At 28.8% G+C, this 20,627-nt stretch overlaps 1 protein-coding gene and 2 long non-coding RNA genes across 6 annotated transcripts; 1 reads left to right on the plus strand and 2 right to left on the minus strand.

Moving 5' to 3' along the window:
- The first annotated feature begins 1,374 nt into the window (after nucleotides 1-1,374).
- Nucleotides 1,375-4,435, plus strand: LOC123988198. Its single transcript, XR_006829755.1, has 3 exons — nucleotides 1,375-1,554; nucleotides 2,009-2,920; nucleotides 4,351-4,435. It is a non-coding gene; the product is annotated as an uncharacterized LOC123988198 (long non-coding RNA).
- LOC114881511 (ubiquitin carboxyl-terminal hydrolase 7) lies at nucleotides 2,953-17,523 on the minus strand. 4 transcript variants are annotated; one of them, XR_006829754.1, is made up of 20 exons: nucleotides 17,462-17,522; nucleotides 15,978-16,987; nucleotides 15,282-15,380; nucleotides 14,591-14,863; nucleotides 14,329-14,447; nucleotides 14,028-14,162; nucleotides 13,643-13,837; nucleotides 13,378-13,549; nucleotides 13,073-13,265; nucleotides 11,235-11,388; nucleotides 10,839-11,033; nucleotides 8,076-8,297; nucleotides 7,520-7,814; nucleotides 6,981-7,200; nucleotides 6,738-6,905; nucleotides 6,028-6,532; nucleotides 5,881-5,952; nucleotides 5,720-5,819; nucleotides 3,728-5,598; nucleotides 2,953-3,053 (listed from the first exon to the last, which is right to left on the minus strand). XR_006829754.1 is itself a non-coding variant. In XM_029198323.2 (19 exons), the coding sequence occupies exons 2-19, from the start codon at nucleotides 16,069-16,071 to the stop codon at nucleotides 5,474-5,476; spliced, it is 3,330 nt and encodes a 1,109-aa protein (XP_029054156.1). In that variant the 5' UTR covers nucleotides 16,072-16,987; nucleotides 17,462-17,523; the 3' UTR covers nucleotides 4,495-5,473. The 4 variants fall into 4 exon arrangements, 2 of the variants coding, with proteins under 2 accessions (XP_029054156.1, XP_029054157.1); XR_003790286.2 differs by lacking the exon at nucleotides 2,953-3,053 and having other exon boundaries at nucleotides 4,495-5,208; nucleotides 5,305-5,598; XM_029198323.2 differs by lacking the exon at nucleotides 2,953-3,053 and having other exon boundaries at nucleotides 4,495-5,598; nucleotides 5,720-5,813; nucleotides 17,462-17,523.
- A 2,068-nt stretch (nucleotides 17,524-19,591) lies between these two features.
- On the minus strand, nucleotides 19,592-20,363 carry LOC114881510. Its single transcript, XR_003790285.2, has 3 exons — nucleotides 20,299-20,363; nucleotides 20,162-20,234; nucleotides 19,592-20,082 (listed from the first exon to the last, which is right to left on the minus strand). It is a non-coding gene; the product is annotated as an uncharacterized LOC114881510 (long non-coding RNA).
- Nucleotides 20,364-20,627: the final 264 nt, after the last annotated feature.

Consider the following 20,627-nt stretch of genomic DNA (forward strand, 5'->3'; position numbering starts at 1 on the left):
TTATTTCATACTTTTTAGTGCATTTCGAAGTCGGTTGTATTTTTTGTTAAAAATTATTTTATTTCACACTTTTTAGTGGAACGAGCAGTATTTGTAGGATGCCGTAAGGTGGTTTACCGTTCTTATTGGTTAATTGCAACAACGATAGTTTTTAGTGATAACAAGTTCCATACAAGTTATAACAATAGTTATTAACAATAACAAATTGCATAAATTTTTGCAAGTGAGATATCGCGGAAATGCGAAAGGTTTCATCGCAATCGGTTCATGCCTTGGAAAGTATACATGTATACAAGAAACAGTAGAGAATCGGCGACTGCATGCTGACTCATACACCGGTAAAGACACGTAGGCATACGTAGAATTCAATGTAGTAGTAACAATAGTTTTTTACGAATATCTCGGAAACTAAAGCTTTCCGTTAATTATGCATAATGAAAAAGTTGTTCAGAATCATTTCCCCGACAACATATTAAAAGTTCATTGAAATCGTCCAATTTTGACATTAAAAACTTCCTGTATTTACAATAACAATGAAAAAATGAAAAATTTTTTTTCAATGGGACCAACCGGAAGACATACCCTATAAGATGTAAAAGGTTTCGTTCCGATTGGTACACTCATCTCGGAGTAATCGGTGAACAAAAAAAAAAAAAAAAAAAAAAACGTACATACTGATCGAATTGAGTAACCTCCTCCTTTTCGAAGTCGGTTAAAAAATGATGAATACGGAAACCCATTAAAATATAAAGCTCGTTTAGTTGCACGAGGTTTCAGTCAACAATATTTAATTGATTATAATGAAACGTTTGCACCTGTTGCAAGAATTTCAAGTTTTAGATTTGTTCTGGCATTTGCTAATCAGTATAATTTATTAATTCATCATATGGATGTTAAAACTGCTTTTCTGAATGGTATATTGAAAGAGGAAATTTATATGCAACTTCCTGAAGGGGTTGATAATAAAGACAATCAAGTTTGTAGACTAAATAAGCAATATATGGGTTAAAACAAGCAGCGAGATGCTGGTTTGAGATTTTTGAACAAACAATTAAAAGTAAAGGTTTTAAAAATTCTTCTGTAGATAGATGCATATATATATTAAATAAAGGTGATATATCGAAAAACATATATGTGGTGCTTTACGTAGACGATCTTGTAATAGCAACAGCTGATATTGAAATAATGGAAAGTTTCAAAAATTATTTAATGAATAGATTTAAAATGGTAGATTTGAAAGATATTAAGCTATTTTTAGGAATTAAAATTGAAAGAGATGAAAATAGTATAACTATGTGTCAAAGTGCATATATTCAAACAATTTTAAATAAATTTAGTATGTCAGAGTGTAAACCTGTGAGTACACCTCTTGAAAGTAAATTAGATTATAAAGCATTGAATTCCGATGAGATATATGAGGCCCCTTGTAGAAATGTTATCGGATGTTTAATGTACGTAATGCTGTGTACCAGACCTGATCTGAGCACAGCTGTAAATATATTAAGTAGATATTTAACTAAAAACAACAGAGAACTATGGCAATGTTTAAAGCGGGTACTTAGATATCTGAAAGGATCTATGCATTTAAAATTAACATATATCAAGGGTGATTACAATGATCTTTTATGTGGTTATGTTGATTCTGATTGGGGAGGAAATGATAGATATGATAGAAAAAGTACCACCAGCTATTTATTTAAACTTTTTGAACGATGTACGATATGCTGGTCTACTAAGAGACAAACATCGGTAGCAGCCTCATCAACGGAGGCTGAGTACATGGCTCTCTTTGAAGCAGTCAGAGAGGCAATGTGGTTAAGATCATTAGCTAAAACTATTGAAATAAATATTTCCGAACCAATCACAATATATGAAGATAACAATGGATGTATCAGTATTGCAAACAATCCAACGAACCACAAAAGATCTAAACATATTGATATTAAATACCATTTTTCCAGGGAGCAAATTGAAAATAATATAATAAAATTAAAATATGTTCCAACAGGTGATCAATTAGCAGACGTATTAACGAAACCGCTACCAGCCATAAGATTTCTGCAGCTCAGAGATGGGATGGGCTTAAAATAAAACTATTATAAAAATATTTAATAATAATAAAAAAAAAAAATTTCTTAGATTTAAATATATATATATAACCTAGTACTATTAATGGTCTAATCAGGTTTTCCTGGGTTTCCCTGATTCTTTGCAACAAATGTTGGGCCATATGTAGTTCCCAGGGAAGGCGAAAGAAGGATAGTCTTTATTGTTGTTTAAATACAGCCGATTCATTTTTGAGGAGGCGTGTTGGAATAATGTTATAATGTGTATACAAAAACGAATCTCTATGTTGAGGGACACTGACCATCAGACAAAGGCCTAGTTCTGTCATCAGAGTCGATAGGTTTCGAGCCGTACCAGACCTAAGGGTCTGGGGCAATAAACACATTGAAGGCCCGGGGCCGTTATTTTTCTTTCTGAAAGTGGCCGCTAGTTTTCTGCGTGCATTTTCAGGAGGTTTCATTCCTTGCTCGTTCACAGAACAGTAAAGACGTCCTTCTAAGTTTTTATAATAAATATAGTGAGTAAAATAGAATTACTGAGTTTTTTATTAAATTAAACCCATAACTCCAATAATAACTGTACCTCAATTTAAAAAAATTAATTTAATTTTTATATTTCTTAGAAAAATAATGTAGAAAAAAGTTCATCTAACCAATGGCTCTTTAATTGTCTGTACAATTTTCAAACAATTTGTTATCTTCAATACCTTATATTTTGTAAAAAAAATACACACTTCAAGAAGATACCTTGCATAATAGTGGCGGTTCGTAAAAATTAGTAGTGTTGATACTGTAGCAGTAAAGAAAAGTGCAATATAAATTGAAAAACATTATTACCATTAATAAAAATAAAGGTAATTATTTAGAAAGCGGATGACATCATCAATTTCGATGATTTTTAAATACGTATATATATTTATAAACCAGAAACGCATTTTACAATAGAGGAATTCCAGCTTTGCAGTCCTTATAAACGAGCCATTACTGCTGTATACGCATAAAACATAATCATATTATAATCAAATTTTCTGATTAATAGTGTGTTTTATATGAAATTATTAGTTGTTTTAATCAAAAGATATACTTCCTTTTCATTAAAAAATTAGTTTAGATAAAACGATTGTTTTATTCTTTAGTGCAAATTGTCTTCAATAATTATTCACAAGTATTAACAAAAGAAGTTTATTATTAATCTATTATATTCTTTCATGTGAATATATCATTAAGGAAACTCTTTAATATCTAAAATTTTACGTGACTAATAACAATAACTTTGAGAACTGTAAGAAAAGAAATTTGAATGTGCTATATTAACTAAATTATTTGTACACTCAAGTTTATGTTTACAAAACATTGCCATTTTAATCTTTACAACTAATATGTCTATTTCTCACATGAAATTTTTACATATTATTAATCTATAGTAATATTCATCAACTTTAAAATGTGTTTTGAAAAGATAACGAGTTTGATACAAAGTACATATTTATTAATATTCATAAAAACTGTTGAATTGAAATTAATAGTTAAATAATCTGAATGAAAACTGATGAAACAACGTGTTTAAAAAACTGTATTTTGTAAACCAAATAAAATTTTTCGTCTTTCAAAGTTTAATAACTTTCAGATATATAGATAAAAAGTACCAAAATTAAGCGTACCTTGATGAATGATTTTTAATCACAGTTGGAAAAATGTTTGACAAAATATGATTTATAAATAATTGGATTGATCATAATATTGTGACAAATTTTTCTGTGAAGAAATATATTGTATATGTATATAACAAATGAAAAGTAAGAAAAGTATGTAAAAAGATATATTTAATATGATTATGAAGTTGTAAAACAAGCTTTGCTACTTTTTCTTCTTCTTTTTTCACCAAAATTGCCTCTATCTTAATCGTTGCACCCAAAAAGCAGGGTCATTTTGACCCAGCATACAATACATACTGAATCAAAATGAGCTGCTATTAGGAGTGCATAGGTTAACCTTCACACTTTAAATACAGAGACTTTAACCCATACCGAATCATACGCGAGTATACAATACATACAGAGTCAAAATAACTTGGCATTCAGTGTATGAGGATTAATTAACTTTTATTGACTTAACGCACGATTTGGACTTTAAATTTAATTTTAACCTTCACACGCGTACCGAATGCCGTCATTTTGCAGTATAAATTGTATATTTGCATATGTACTTTTTTCAGCGTGTATACGTATTTACTTTATGTTTAAATGTATTTTAAGCTTTGTATACAATTATGACATTGTTACAGGTCAAAGTAACCCTGTGTCCATCTATCGTATCCGTCTTTGATGGGTCAATTTGAATTTGCAAAATTTTGGACATATGAAAGAAAGGATATACTGAAACATGAAAAATCCAAGGTGTCCGAAAGGCAACTCAAAAATTTCACTTATAAATTACATAGATGCTTTATAGTAATTTTTTTATGTAACAATATCATACTCTGATTACATTTCTCTTCAATCAAGGATATGATAACTACATTCTCATGTACAAAGATGCATTTTACAAGAAACGATGCCATAAACAAATTATTAATGTTTATTTGTTCGCAAAAAATTACCTTAATATGCAAAATATAAGATTACAAGGTAACTGTAAGTCTGCATTTCAAACGTCCTGGATATAATATAAAACAGGAGCACGTAGATAATTCTTTTCTAATAATGGGTTTTTAAATATTACATTACACAAAACGTTACATAGTGTTTTCTTTGGATCTCGTTATATCAGTTACAAAGATTTTACGTGGCAGGATCAAAAGTAAAATTTGAAAAAAAAACTGTGATATCTTTCTACGAAGGTAATATTATATTACATTTATAAATACCTTTATTGTTTCCCCACACGAGTGCTTTCTTCATTTTGCAGTTGTAATTATATAGTTTTAGAAATAAAATGCGTTTAATAAATAAATTATTGCTCTTGAAAGAGCCACATGCCTTATCCTCAACAATATTGATCAAATTAATTTGCCAGTGGGAAAGGCGAAATATTTACGAATCGAAAAATTGATTTTCACTGATAGGAGAATGTTTAATCCATTGTTGTTGAAGCATAATGGTTATCGATGGAGTATTGTCGATCCGGCCATTACATAAAATCCCTGTCGATTCGAAAGGGAGAACTTCCATGATACATAAAATATCATTACATGATCAGTACAATTTCTCAATCCATCGTATACAAAGCGTAGATTTACCTTTCATTAACATGATCGTAACGTTGAAATCGCATATTATTTGGTTGAAGAACCGAATAAATACATTATCCAACCATCGCATGTAAAACATAGCTTTTTTGTTTACTATAGAATCGTGTAAATTATATAAGTGGCTGCCTAATTTTATTTTTCTTCGTATGATGAAAATTTAGTTGTAAATTTTAATAGCCTTTTCGAGGTAGTTGATACGAGAGCGCTTTGGCGCTTTGTTGACATGTTCTAGGCCAAGCCAAGGCCTATGTGGCGATGTGCCTGCGTTTAAAAGTGGATAAACTACAAAATTTATTCTTCATCAGCGTCAATTCAATATTTATAACACATAAATTGTCACTTATTTCATTAAATTTTAACATTCTCTAATGATCGCCGATCTGTTTTTTAAATATATACTTACTCTGACTTGGGTGAATACGAAAATCTGCGAGATCCATGCAATATTCTGGTGAATCCATAATAAAATGTGGTTTTCCCATTGTTACCACCGCGAACTTAAACTTCAAAGTTTTTTTATGAATTCTCATAAGATATCAAATAAAATTAGATTAGGATGCCTACCTTTTCGAATTCTTTTTCCTGTACCCCTAATTTCTTCAACAATCTTTCCTTCATCTTTGGGAAAGGTTCACCCTGTAAATATATAAATAACAATACTATTAATATATTTCTTTAAACAAATTTTACTACACGATCAATTATACTTACATGCTTAATTTTAAAGAAAAAAGGTATGCCAAACGTTGAGAAAACATCTTTGTGAAAATGTGCAACAGGAACCAACATTTCATCTTCTGCTAAATTTAATTCATCATTTGGAATCTCTTCTATTCTGTATAATTTCGTACCAGATGTATTTAAGTTATCTAAAAGTACATCCTCTCTTGGACCGGGTGAAACTTTACTACAATTTATTTCTAATATCCTTAACTTTCCAGACCCATTCTCTGATAGCTCAATTTGTTTCTTAGCTTCTTCGAGCAATGTGGCTACTGTTCCATTCTTATTAGGGTAAAGAATAATTTCCTTCTCTTCTTTAAGAGACGGACCAACCCATATGCATTTAAACTGCTTTTTATTTTCAAGCTCATTTACTCTAATACTAAGTTGCTGATAATACAATTTTTTTGTCTTCGGTTTACAATATGTAACCAAATCTTTAAGTGAACCTTCAAATGTACATTTTAATGGATGTCCAGGTGAATCTTTGTAACTATAAATAAAATGAACATTGGATTCTATATAAATAAAACGGTATTATATCACATACAGCGTGTCCAAAAAATATCAAATGTTTTTGGAGGACGTAAATTGCAAAACAATACAGCATATTTTTTTCATTACAAGAAATTTGAATTTTTCAATTCCTGTTCATTTTTAAACATCCTATATAATTATCTAAAATGATATGTTCCTACCTTTGGCATTTAAAGAACTGCAAAAGATATGGATCTGTACCAAGCCTTTGCGCCACAGCTCTTGCCATCTGATCATACGTCATTCTTAATGAAAGTTCCATTGTGAAACCCGGATCATTAGGAATCGTTTTATCACAAAATGTTACATCTACTCTATGAAATAAGTCCCTGCAATACAATATAGGGTGCTTTTAACGTCTTTTATATAAAATATAAAGTTTTATAAGTATTTTTCTGATTTACTTGAAATATTCTCTACACGTTGGAAGTTCATATAACTGATGGTCCCCTTCTTTCTGAAAAACGATAATATCACCATCCATTAATTCTTCAAGGACTTTTTCTAATGGCTCCGTTAAGCTGTCTATCTTTTCAACCAAGTTAGGCTTGATCTCTTCGTAAAGAGCTAGTTCAGTATCTGGTGGAAATCCAGCTCTTTCATTTAAAATTGGTATTAGGTCCTCTGCACAAACATTATACATAACAATTATTTCCATTGTTATAACAAAAGAGTTTGAAGAGGTAGAAATATTGATAAAAATTGTGACAAAAAATGATAAAAAAGCATAAGCCCTTTGGAACATTGAATTTAACCAAACTTTGCGCTATTATAAAGAATATCAAAAGTAAAACTGTGCAAAATTATCTGTGTGCACTTCTCCAAAATAGAAGAAAAATTAACAATTTAAATTTTTGCAATGTGCACTTAAAAACAAAAGTATTACTTTAGTTTTTTAATATAGTACTATACAATTTAATTAAATACTTAAAATGAAACTTACGGACTTTAGCTGTGACAGGCATATAATGATGTCCACAGTAGTGTATCTTTTTGTTCTTGGGATCATATAACTTAAAAAACAACAAAACGTCTGTGTCTTTATCAAAAGGCGGCAATGCTGTTAGATCAGAATCTGGAGGAACAAGTTCAACGAATACATTCCAAACGTTTGGATTCTCTGCACATTGATAAATAGATTTTGGAAGATCGGTTTCTAATTCAATTGGCATTGGCCTACAAGTCTGATTTGAACGTATATTCAGTGGCCACAAACGAATTTGTTCTATTGGATATTTCTGTAGAAAAAAACCCACAAAATTAGTTAAGATTACAATTACTTAAAATAAAATATTTTGTTTCATTTAAATACTGCGTTTGCAATCACCTACCGTGTTCGTAGATAATCACAAAAATAAAATATAAACAGCACGTATCATATGATGTCACACCAATATTTGATATTTAAATTATGCATGTACTGATATGAATATATATGATTTTAAGTTAATACCATCAGAGAAATACAGGATGAAAAATTGTTGAACAATTACACTTACCAAGCTATCACTCAGCAATTTGAGAAACTCGTGCAAGGCACACTGCTTACGTACGCGAAATACACGATACAAAGCATGCTCCGGATCATATAAGTCATTTCCTTGGTGACCGTCAAAATTATCCTCAAGAAGGACGTTGACGGTTATATACAAGTATGCTTCTGTTCTTTCCTTTCTTCGTATTTGTTCCAGCCTCTTCTCCTCTTGCAGCCTCTCCACCAGCTAGACCAACAAAATTAAAATTATCCATATAAATTCATCTCATTGATAATTTTTCCTCATCTGTCTTCTAAAATTTCAACTTTTAGAAAAGCAGCGTACTAGTATCATACTTTTGAGATTCGACAAAATAGTATTCGAAACATCAAAAGAATGAATTTTGTTTGCTCTTTTTTTTATATAATTTTAATTTTGTTCATCTGCCGCAATACAGACTACTAAGTCAAACAATTACACAATATAAATTATTCAGCTATAAATGATGGTCTCATATAATATACTTTAAATTGATATAAATAAATTTAAAAAATATTAATTAATTTATATACAGAGATGAAAGTTTAACTAGTTAACAGTAATACATTGGTTTTATCAAATTTTCCTAAAGTTTTCATTTCCACCATAAATCAAACTTGAAAATTAATTAGAATGTATTGATGTATGTACGTATGTATGTATATGTATGTATGTATGTATGCATGCATGTATGTGTGAAAAGTATGTATTAAGAATTATATCATTCTAATAACTATTGTATGTAAATTCAGAATCACTATACCCACATTTTTCCTTTAGATATAAAACACCATCATTTATGCCAAATAATAATAAAATGTAATGTATAACCATAGTAGTGTGGAGATGCTTTACAGTCTGAATTGCTGTTATACGATTATTTAAAATAAAACTGTAACTACACTCTTAAAAACTACAAATCAAAAATATATGTAACCAATTTCTTTAACATGAATTCTGATGTGTTAAAATTCTCTAGCATTCAGTTCTGTTTTCTTATTTAAATATTAATATGTTTAGAAGTAGAAAAAAAAAAAAAAATATATATATATATATATATGTATATATATATAGGTGTTTTATAATATTAGTATTGATTTTGTTCATCTGGCATTGACTTTTTCTGTTTATTAGTATATAACAACAAATAAATAGGTAGCATCTGTTGATGGTCATACTGATTATTAACATTGACAAAATATAATGTATTAACGACTCAATTGATTCAGACCTTATTACAAGGTGTAATATCCTAATTTTATCATTAACGTTACTTTAGTATCGATTCTTTAAAATTACTGATCTGATAGAGTAAATCACATTTCATCTCACTCACTAAACGATCATTAAATAACAAATACATCGTAGAAGACGTGTGAAGGAAGAAGCTGACATTAATAAAGCCTACTTGTTCATTTTTCCCTTTTTTTCTTTTCAACATTTATCGACTTCATGAGACAAAACTCATGTTTTAAACCAGATTTTCAATAATAATCTTACTATTAATTAAAAAGACCTTCCTGCCCCTGTTCTTCTTATAATTATTCACACATTTTTTCATCTATTCTGCGATATGTCTGTGCATTTGTTACCCAAAGCTTTAAAATACTACAATACAATTATTTTGTTTAAGGTATAATATTATACAATATTTATTACAATAAACATTCCAAAACGATTCTAAGGCTCATCATAATAGCATAATAATCAAATTTTTATGCCAACCCAATTGTAACCTTTTCTCATAGTACCTGAAGTGCAACGCGTACATTAGTTAACTGCAGAACGTTCAGTCAGCCAATTAATTTTTGATTACCCCCCTCCCCGCAAATATTATGAACTGACAAAAATGCTATCCTTATACGACTCAATCGTCCATACAAAAAAATCCTCTATCAAAAACAAATATATTTTTATCAGGATAAAAAAAAACCTCTATATGATAGAAACTACTAAAAATCTATTAATTATACATTTTCGATAACTACGACAAATTTTCGATTAAATATTCATTATATCAGAATAAACCATGTTTTGTATATAAACATTAATCATTTAAGTTGACATAATGAGATGTTTTTTTCATAAATGATAAATATATCAGCAAAATAATGCGCGCGTAACACTTTAAAACTATCATGTGTGACATAATACATATAGATGTCGTATTGAAAAATGGGCACAATGAATGCAATATTAACATTTGGTGGTATAACAGCATTTAGCTGATAACGCTATAAATTTCTAATTATTAAAAAATATGAAGAGAAAACTTTATAACAAATATCTGCACACAGACGTGTGCGTGTATGTGTAGGCGCGCGCGCGCGCGCGTGTAAGTGTACATGCTAAAAAAAAATTAATTTATTAAATGTAATTTATAAATCTTATTTTTCTGATTAATTCACATATCCAAAATATTAAATCTATTCAATATGTTCCTATTTCATTAAACTCATTTCATCTTTGTAATGTATTTATGAATTTGGTGATTTTATGAGCTACTCAGCCCAAAACATATTTAAGAAATGGGAACTTTAGTGGGAAAAGAATTTCAAATAATTTACAACTTTCTTTCCTGTTCCCTTAAAAATCATGAATATAGAGATTTGGATTTCGAGGATTTTGTGTGCACGGACGAAGTGTCGTAGTCTCTGTATGTGAGTCTTTAATCGAGTCAGTCGCGTCTTTGTCACGTTCAAGGTCGCTCAACTCCTGGGAAAGTTCTTTTTGTAGCACGTTTCTGACCTCTTGAGGTATATCCTCTTCCTTAACGTCTTGCAATACGTTTTCCAACTCGGAGTCCCTTATATACACCAACATGTAGGCGTTTGTACAATGTTTCACAGCTATAGACATATCCTCATCTTGGCCACCGTAGTTATGTTCAATGGCTTCCTGTTTTGTACATCTTGATACGACATCATCATCGAATTTGCACCACTGTTTGAAAAATAAGTACATACAAATTAGCAATGATACGTGAATTTATCAATAAATGTTATTCAGTAATCAAACTGAGTTATTATAAGTTTTTTAAGATTAAAATAGTAGTTTTTTTTTTTTTAAATATATTTAAAACAAAATTTTTCAAACATGTAAACTATATTATAACATACTAAATAGTATAAAAATAGCACATACTTTTCCATCGCCAGCTGGGTTAATAAACACAACGTAATGTCCACCATGATTATCTCCACTATGAACTAAGACTGCATGCAATGTATAATCTGCACTTGTTGCTTCTTTATTTTGTAAATATTTGCCAAGACTTATTTTTTCATAAAATTCAAACCTTTATAAAATATAAAATTTATAGTTTTAGAAGTGAAGAGTATTATAAAAAGTAATGGATACAGTGAATTAACACGTTCACAACTCCATGACCGATATGATTTATGATAAATCTAATTTAAACACATTTCTGTTTAAATTATTCAATAATATAAATAATGGCTATAATATACCTGAAATCTGAAATCTCGTAGAAAGTTAAATATTTTTAAAAGAGTAATTTATTAGGGTGTACCGAATTTTAGTTTATCTGCTTATATCGTAGCAATGGAAGCAGTTATTGTAACTTATATTTACAAAAAATTACATACATGTATTAAATATAAAACACATTAAAAATTAAATATGCAAGATGTATGTGAAAGATTGAAGTTGGCCAAAATAACAATGTCGTAAATTATAGCATTTTCAAATAAAAAATAACATTGCTCAATACGTATTTAGACCTCACATTATAGCGTAGCGCGCATTTATTGGTTCTGTCATGCTGAGCAGCAGAAAAAGGGGCCGCCGTCGATTAATACCATTGCCGGTTTCACGTATTTTACAAAACTATTTTGTTTCTATGTCGAAAACAAAAACAGATCAATAACCTTCTTTAGTTTCCGTGGAAAAAATGTCTGCTCTATCGTCTAGTGTTATTTGGTTCTCTCTTACAACTTTAGTTTTTGAAATAAATTGAAAAATATCTACAAACATTGATGTTTCAGATGTCATTATTTACATGTTTCTAATGTAACGACTTATATATATCATTTCATTTGGGAGAGTTCATGAAATAATTTCGTGTTGAAAGAAATCGAATAACTTAGTGTTTAAGCACAAATCGTCCTCAAAGTTGAAAATTTGCATTTTTTTTTTCAAAATCAAATTTCTGAAAAACTAGAGCTAATGGTTAAAAATGGTTTGCGGATTTATATTCAGCACATAAAAATCTGCAAGAAATACAAATTGAATATTCGTGGTCCAGATGCGTGTTGTACAGTGTAATTTAATCTAGATAATCTTGGTTGTTTTTCTTATTATTATCACAATTTTTTTTAAAATGAAGAAATTTTATCAACGAGGTAAATTCATCCTAGGTCAATGGAACGTGAAAAACATGCTACTTGATATAAAACCTTAGATGCTTGAAATATTTGGTATATCAGTTTTATGTCGAGAAAATAATATGTAAAGAAAATACGTTCAAACAAGGATAATAATATAAATAAATTGGATTGTACAATTCATCCACCTGACACACATAATTCAGCGCTTATAGTTTCTTTACAAGAAACATTCATAAAAATAAATATACAAATAAGCTGGAAATTGCAATCAAAAAGATTTGGAGAAAGATCGAAGAGATGTAATTAAAAGTTATACAATATGCATTTTACACTAAATTTTTGACAGAATAAGAATGAGCAATAAACGTGCAAATTATTGAAATCAAAAATTAATTATTATAACAATGATACTACACTTTAATTGTTTTTTATATCTTATATTGTGGAGGTTGAATATATGCTATCTGTGTTGGACAGTATTTTAACAAATACGAATAATATATAACCAATAAAGATATAAAACTTGTTCAATCCTTTCAGTAAGAGTAAGGTAGATAAAAATTAATAAACCAAAAAATATTTAAACTCTGGACTGTGAACGTATTAAAATCACATTACTATAACATCACTTACCTATCGTTAAATTTGACAGAACAATCTGTAACTGGATCATATTGAAATCTCATTAAATGTAAATGTAAAACTGGTGGAAACGATGAAAAGATAACACCTTTTTCTGCCTCTTGCAATCCATGTTCTCCCGCATCATATTTATTATCACCATCCAGACTTTCAGTACTTACATAGTCATTAAAGGACTCATAAACTAAATTATAATTAGTGTTTATTTAATATATGACCTTTATATGTAATAAGAAGCATGCAACTTTTACTTCAATCCACATAACATCAAGAAAAATGTATTTTCATGTACTTACTATTTTTCTTGCCTTTTATATTTAATTGTATATCATAGAAAGTCTCGACTCTAGTTGACTTGTAATCGATGTTTTTGCATTTTATAAACGACACCATTTTTCCTTCAAATAATTTTGGCACTGTACCTTCAACACATGTTCCTTTCATTTTACTTTCCAATTTATCTAAAAGCTAAAGTAATTATTAATAAACAATCAACAAATATTGATTCTGATACATTAGTATAATCCAAAATTAGTAAGTTCCAATAAATTAGTTTCTTACCACTCGTAAAAATTCTTGTACATCGTGTTGCATGAAAGAATCCAGTGTTTCCCAACCAAAACTTTTAGTTAATTTTTTTGTACCAACTGGTTTATCGGAGAATTGTAATTCATGAAAAACCCTTTGTAAAGCCAAAGCAACGCTCTTGCTAGAATCATCACTTTCTGTCGGCATTTTGTAGACTGCTTTGCGCAACTGAAAACAAAAATATATGTGTATTTAAACATTTACGTTCCAGTTGATTAACCGAACTTGAATAACTTCAAAATTCATTAATACCATAATATTTATAGTTAACAGATTATTTATAGTTTTGGCATTAATATTATTACAAATTAGTTAGACTGTTTAGAGCATGATTTAAATTTATAATATTAGGACTTACCTGATTAGTAAAATACAAAGTTTGAAGCAAGGAATTCATGTAACATGTAGCACCTTGATTTTTTAATCCTACAAATCCTGTATGCTTTTTGCTATCCCAACTGACACCATGTGGAGCATCTGCCATTACATGAACCTGCCAGAATTAAAAGAATATTTATAAACACTTAGATATTTATATATCCAATATAAATTAATATAAATATAAATTGAAATAGAATAAATGTATTAATTAAGGAATTACATTCTTGTATGAAATTATGTTATCAATATTTTTAATATGTAAAATATATCTGACTAACCTCAAGTGTAATAGAATCATCTTTGATGTAGCCTTTATCAGGATCCAGGACATCCTGCCACGTCATAAAATGACTGAAACCCCAATCGTTTTCTTTACTATAGAATAGATGCTGAATTCCTAAAATAAAGTCATGTATTTAAATATACCTAATGTTACATAATCATAATGCTAAAAAATTAAAGAAAATTTCTGTAAATTGAATATAAATGAAAAACAATTTTATTGAAAGTAAAAATATTAGTATATAACAATATACTAACTTCTGTTAAACGGTTCTTGTCCTTCCTTGCAAGAAAGTAATCGAAGATCTGCAACTGCGTAACAACTCCATGTTGATTCACTTTCTCCATTACATTGCAGAAAAAAACCAAGTGACTTTTGAGGAGTTCTATCTTGAGTTTGGCTTGTCCTTGGCATTACCATTATTTTCCATGGCAAATTGCGTACATAGCATGGAGGAGACAATTGTGTTTCTTTCATTTTCGAAAGGTTTTCTACTGTATAGCGAAAGGTAGCTTCTGACCTTGCTTCGTCTAGAAAACAAGAGTAATATTAAAATACCTCTGTCCATTATGATTTTTAAATTTTATACTATAACTAAACATCTGCTTAAACTGCCTTAGTTCACTTTTTTGATTTTTATTTGCATTTTATTTTATATTATTAACCTGTTTCAATTAATAGTGAATTTTAAGTTTTAAAATTATACTGAGATTATAATAAAGTTTAATATCATAATTATATTTTTTGTTAACATAATGTCACAACTGATTTAGAAATCAGATCATTGTAAGAAACTTTATACCATTTATAGTAATTAAGAATATTTTAACAAATAAATTAAAAGTAAATAATTGAACAGATCTGTAATAGGAAGAACACCAGTAAGTACAATATATTATGCAAAATTATTGTAAAAACAAAACAAATATAACCTGTATTGTTTTTTACCTTCTTCCATTTCCTGATCTTGAACAATACAAGCTAATTCTGATTCTCCATTCATAGGACTTGTATCGTTTCCATCTCCTCCACCATCATTTGGTGTTTCTAAAAGATTTCAGTTGTTATTACATACTTTCTTAACTACATAAATGTATGTAACATAATTGTGATTACTTTTTGATAAATAAATGTTGACACAAAGAATTATCTATAATATATAACAAAATATACAATTTACTTAGTACTTGATAATAATCTTGAAATAAAGCACCCATATAATTATACAAATACTTAATGAAAAATGATGTATCACATTTTAGTTCTTATGACATCAAAAACAAATGAATATTTCTATCAAATGAAAAACATATATTCAAATTTCTGTATATGTATAAAAACTGACTGAACTGACTGAACTTCTCAAATATTAAATATTTGTATTACTATAAATCGTGTGCATGTATATGTGTGTATATATTATGTATATCACGGTACATTTTTGTATTGTAATAAAAACTGACGTACATTATTTTTTAAATGAAAATATACAAGTGCATAAATTGAAATTTGTAATAAAACATCTGTGTTGATGTATAAAATTAAACATATTCTGTATAACCTTTAAAGTGATAAGTGAAACGTATTTAAATAAATTTAAATATGGGAGTTATAATAAATAACAATAATGAAATTAAAGTATACCTCCTTCTTGTGTATCCATTTCTTCGACTTCATTAACCTGAACTGGTGCCAGGTTGAGCTGTTTAAGGTTTTCCTGATCGTTAACGTGGTTCATTGCAATGCCGATATTGACGGTCGTTTTGATTGTGCCGGGAACCTCGGAGGCGGCTTCCGCCGTCGAGGTTACTTCAAGTTAATTTAATTGATGCAATCGCAAAAGAATTTCTAAGAACAATCGACTGGTGTTGGTCAATTTACTGATTACTTTCACTAAAGAGGGAAAATTTTGGTTCAAGAAAATTCTGTTGCAGTAGTTGCTCGATTCCAATTACGACTGAAATACCGTCACTAAAACGACTTGATAGGGAGGTCGTTTCACCACAAGATGACGATTGATATTTGCTTGCGATGCGCCCAATTTCTGCGGCTATCAAATGCCCCTGTTTTTGGGGGGGACGCCCAGACCATATATTTCACCCTTGGATGATATCCTTCGTAATTCTTACGTTGTTTTTCTTCTTGTCGTCACGACTTTCGTTTCTCACTCTTTGTAGCACCTATATCTCGTTTACACTTTTCACTTTTTATTCCCTCACTTTTTCTCAACCGATCCGAGAAACGTATTCCGCACCGCGGTACCGGCACGTTTATAATCGTAAGAATTGCGTACTCCTTACCAAACTTTGGATTTTTAAAGTTTTGATCTTAGGTACTTTCTCCAAACTGCCAATAATCCCCTATACAAATAATTTCTTTCTGTCCGGATAATCCGTTCAACTTTCTAACGTAACTACTAATGCATTCAGCTGATCTATTCACGGACAAAGATAAAACGATCTGCTTAGGTGATCTCTTAAATCTCTTTTACGCGAAAATAAACAAAATGGCGACGGATCACACTGTTCTGCCGCTTGTCTGAACTGTGCTGTTCTCCATGCAATTTCTACAGATCACGAAATTTTCATGACTTTTCAGATGGTACACTAAACCGTATGTTTCAATTCGCCAACGCGGGAAATATAAATGATTACCTACAAAAAAAGAAGACTCATAAAAGTTATGGTTTTTAAAAATTAAAAATTTTATTTCAATGCAATATACAAAAATATATTTTTAGAATATTGAAAATATGAAAATAAAATTGTAATTTTTAAACTTCCCTTACAAATCTTTTATAAATGTAGCATTTGCTACTTATTATTGTATTGAGACTAAAATTATAAATAGAATTGAGAAAAAAAAGTTGATTTCATTAACGTTTCTTAACGTATAAATTAAAAAAGAGTAAATAATAACTAAATAAAAATAATTTATTTTTAATTTTCTAAAGACAAAGTAAAATATTTAGAATGTATTTAAAATTACAAAATATTAATTTATATGGAAATATATACATATGTTGAAACTTTTTTATATTACATATGAAATTTTTACTTATAAATAATTAATAAAATGTATTTATAGTACTTAAATATTTTCAAACATATAACAATGTGCTCAATTACCTTACACAAATAAGATAATTGGAAAAGATTTATCTTTGCTGAAACACCATCCACAAAGGAGTAGGTTGCAAATGATGAACCAGCTACAAAAATTAAATATAACTGGCTTGTATGTATGTAATATACATCACACGCATATAACGGTACATTTTTATTAGTTTATTCTGTTTTTGAAATATTCTGTATATACATATATATGTACATACAGTATGTATATACATACATACATTGTATGCATATACAGTATACGTTTATAAAAATCAGAAACATTTTTTTAAAGTATATAATTGTGTGTAGATATATAGCAAAGCAAATAATAAAAAATATAAATTTGTCTTTATAAATGTCTTTTAGGATTTCAATTTATGTTGATAAGTAGGAATGTGTATAATACGTTATATAAACATACTCTGGAAGCAGTGACTTACTTGTATATGTACTTATATATATATAGAATTTTGTTTGCAGGTTATTATGATTTTATATAACAATTATTAAAAATTGATATGAGTAAACAGTAATAGTATTCAGTGAGTCATAAAAATATTAATATCTTCAAAGCAAAGTTGAAGAGAAAAAGATAATTCAAAATGTTAGATAATATTTGTTAAGCATTTGTAACGTGCATGTATGTTACCATGAAAGCATAAAATGTAATAACTATACTCGTATTAGTCAATATATGCAACTACATAACGATTTTAAGAAAAATGTCAAGTAAATATAAAAATATCACATTTGTTCTAATGTAAATGTATACTTTATTAGAAGTTAATATGTATATATCTTGGCTAGTAAGTGTAAACTTTTTTAAAATTAACATATCTACTGTGACATGTATATTAAATGTGAATGACAAAAGTATATAAACATATAAAAGATTATTGAAGAAATATTGAATATTTGAAGTAGATGTAAAAATTAATAGACATAATTGAATTTGAAACATTGCACAAACAGTTTACTTAATTTTGAATATAATAATTTTTAAGGAAAATTTTAAAAAGGCATTGCAGAGTTTTTTGATAAAAATAAATATATTGTGCACTATATTATTAAACAAACAAAAATTGAAAACTAAGAAATAGTTGTAAATATAATCATTTTAGTCATTCAAAGTGTTTAACAAACTGAAACAAATATATTATTAATATATATATTATTATTTACAAAATTAGAAGAATGTATATCGCGTTTACTAGGCTCATGGTATATATTAATTAAAAAATAAAAAGAAGTAAAAAAGAAAAACTTAAACTTTAAAGTACAATTGTTAGAATATTCAGAAAAAATATCCACATCAAAATAAATATAAAAAACTTTAGAAACAAATATTTGACATGAAAAATTTCAAGAAAAAACTATACATATATTAATAGAGTAAGTTAAAAAAAGTGAATAATTTTTGTAAAGAAATATATTATTATGAAGATGAGACACAAAACAAGAATTTGATATTATATTGTATTAGCTTCTAGTGAACACAAAATATTGATTTACAATTAACTTTACTATCCAGCTGAAAATGGACTTAGCCTACATTCATAATTAACAGTTCATATTTATGTATCAAGATAATTTGTTCTGAAATTAAGAAATATTTTTATGTAAAAATGAAGTGAACATTTTTAATTTTGATAGTCTCAATTATGGTTAAAGAAAACTATATTTCAAAATACAAGTTGAAAATTTTAGATGAACATAAGTATCCAAACATATTTATAAATGATTTGATAGAAAGTATTAAAAAACTAGGCGCATGGGAAGATCTTTTTTTTCATTATTATTGTGATAATAATTCAAAGTACAATTATAATGTTAGTGCTCAAATTGCAAAGGTTACTCTACAATAAACTTTATTAATGATTAATAAGCTGAAATAAGTAAAAGAATTAATTCCTTCCATATTAACAAGGGGTACTACCCAAGTGTTACACTCACTTATTAATGAAACTTTGCCACCTTATAGAGTTAAATACCCCATTTTGGGGGTAGACGATTAATTGTCTAAAAGATATTAACAATTAAAGTTAGTTACTCTACAAACAGCTTCCCGGTTAAACACATGACTCGCAATCTAAACGTCCCTGGTTCAAATCCTTGGTTCCTAACATATTTTTTTTTTTTAAATAGTAATTTGTCTCTTTCGTTGCATTTATTAATAATTAATCACATATGCTGCAATTTTTATAGAATTTAAGTTATATTTTCTATTCAGCATGTATGTACATTAACATCCTTATCGCATTCGAAATTTACACAAGTACTTGATACAAGTATACAACTACACGCGTGTCAACAAATAAACGCGTGTAAATTTCGAATGCAGTAGGGATGTTAATGTACGTACTGGATAGAAAACATAACTTAAATTCTATAAAAATTACAGCGTATGTAATTAATTATTAATAAATGCAATGATAATAGCATAGCTGTAATAGTTATATAAAAAGAGAAATTATCATTAGTTGAATAATTGTTTCTGACACTTTGAATGTGCGTGTGTGTGTGTGTATGGTACAGCAAAGGGGACACCTTCCAAACGGTTTGTCTCCTTCTCCCCTCTCTTTGTTTTTTGTCTCTCGCGAATTCGCGCACAACCGTCAGTCGAGAGCAGGCTGCTAAAATTAAATATATTACTAAAATAGCAATGTAAACAGTTATGTTTTCAGTAACAATTTTAAAAAATTCTGTACTTACTTAATTTCTATCTTCTCCTGTTACTGCATCTCATCAGCAGAAGTTATTGAAAAACCTAAACACCTAGAAAAAACTTTAAAAAAATATCTTTTTCAATAATAATAATAGTAATAATTATAATAACGGAATTCACAAACCTAGAAATTCAGACACCTACGCTTCCACCATCACACCATGTGCAACCATAGACATATGAAAATATAGACGGAGCATAAACTGCTACTTTAGGTAAGGGGGGCTCTGATAATCGGGGCGAGGAGAAGACTCGTCTGACTTCGACTTATTCCGGCAAGACTCGGTAGTATTCGGCTCACATTTCACATGTATGTATAATGATGAGTTGCATTGAACTTGTCGCAGTGAAGTTGGCCACGCATTCACTCATCGACGCGGCGTGAATGCGTAGTGAATTTGTAGCTAACTTCACTGCGACAAGTTCAATGCAACTCATCGTACGAATGCGAAA

The sequence above is a fragment of the Osmia bicornis genome, chromosome 10, assembly GCF_907164935.1.
Source record: "Osmia bicornis bicornis chromosome 10, iOsmBic2.1, whole genome shotgun sequence".
In the NCBI taxonomy this organism is placed as follows: domain Eukaryota; kingdom Metazoa; phylum Arthropoda; class Insecta; order Hymenoptera; family Megachilidae; genus Osmia; species Osmia bicornis.

Coding starts and splice junctions, on each gene's coding strand:
- LOC114881511 (XM_029198323.2), bottom strand. CDS start 16,071: ATGAACCACGTTAACGATCAGGAAAACCTTAAACAGCTCAACCTGGCA. Junction 8,298..10,838: donor AAGAGGATATACCTCAAGAG/GTCAGAAACGTG, acceptor TTGTTGGTCTAG/CTGGTGGAGAGGCTGCAAGA. Junction 6,906..6,980: donor ACGTGTAGAGAATATTTCAA/GTAAATCAGAAA, acceptor ATTGTATTGCAG/GGACTTATTTCATAGAGTAG.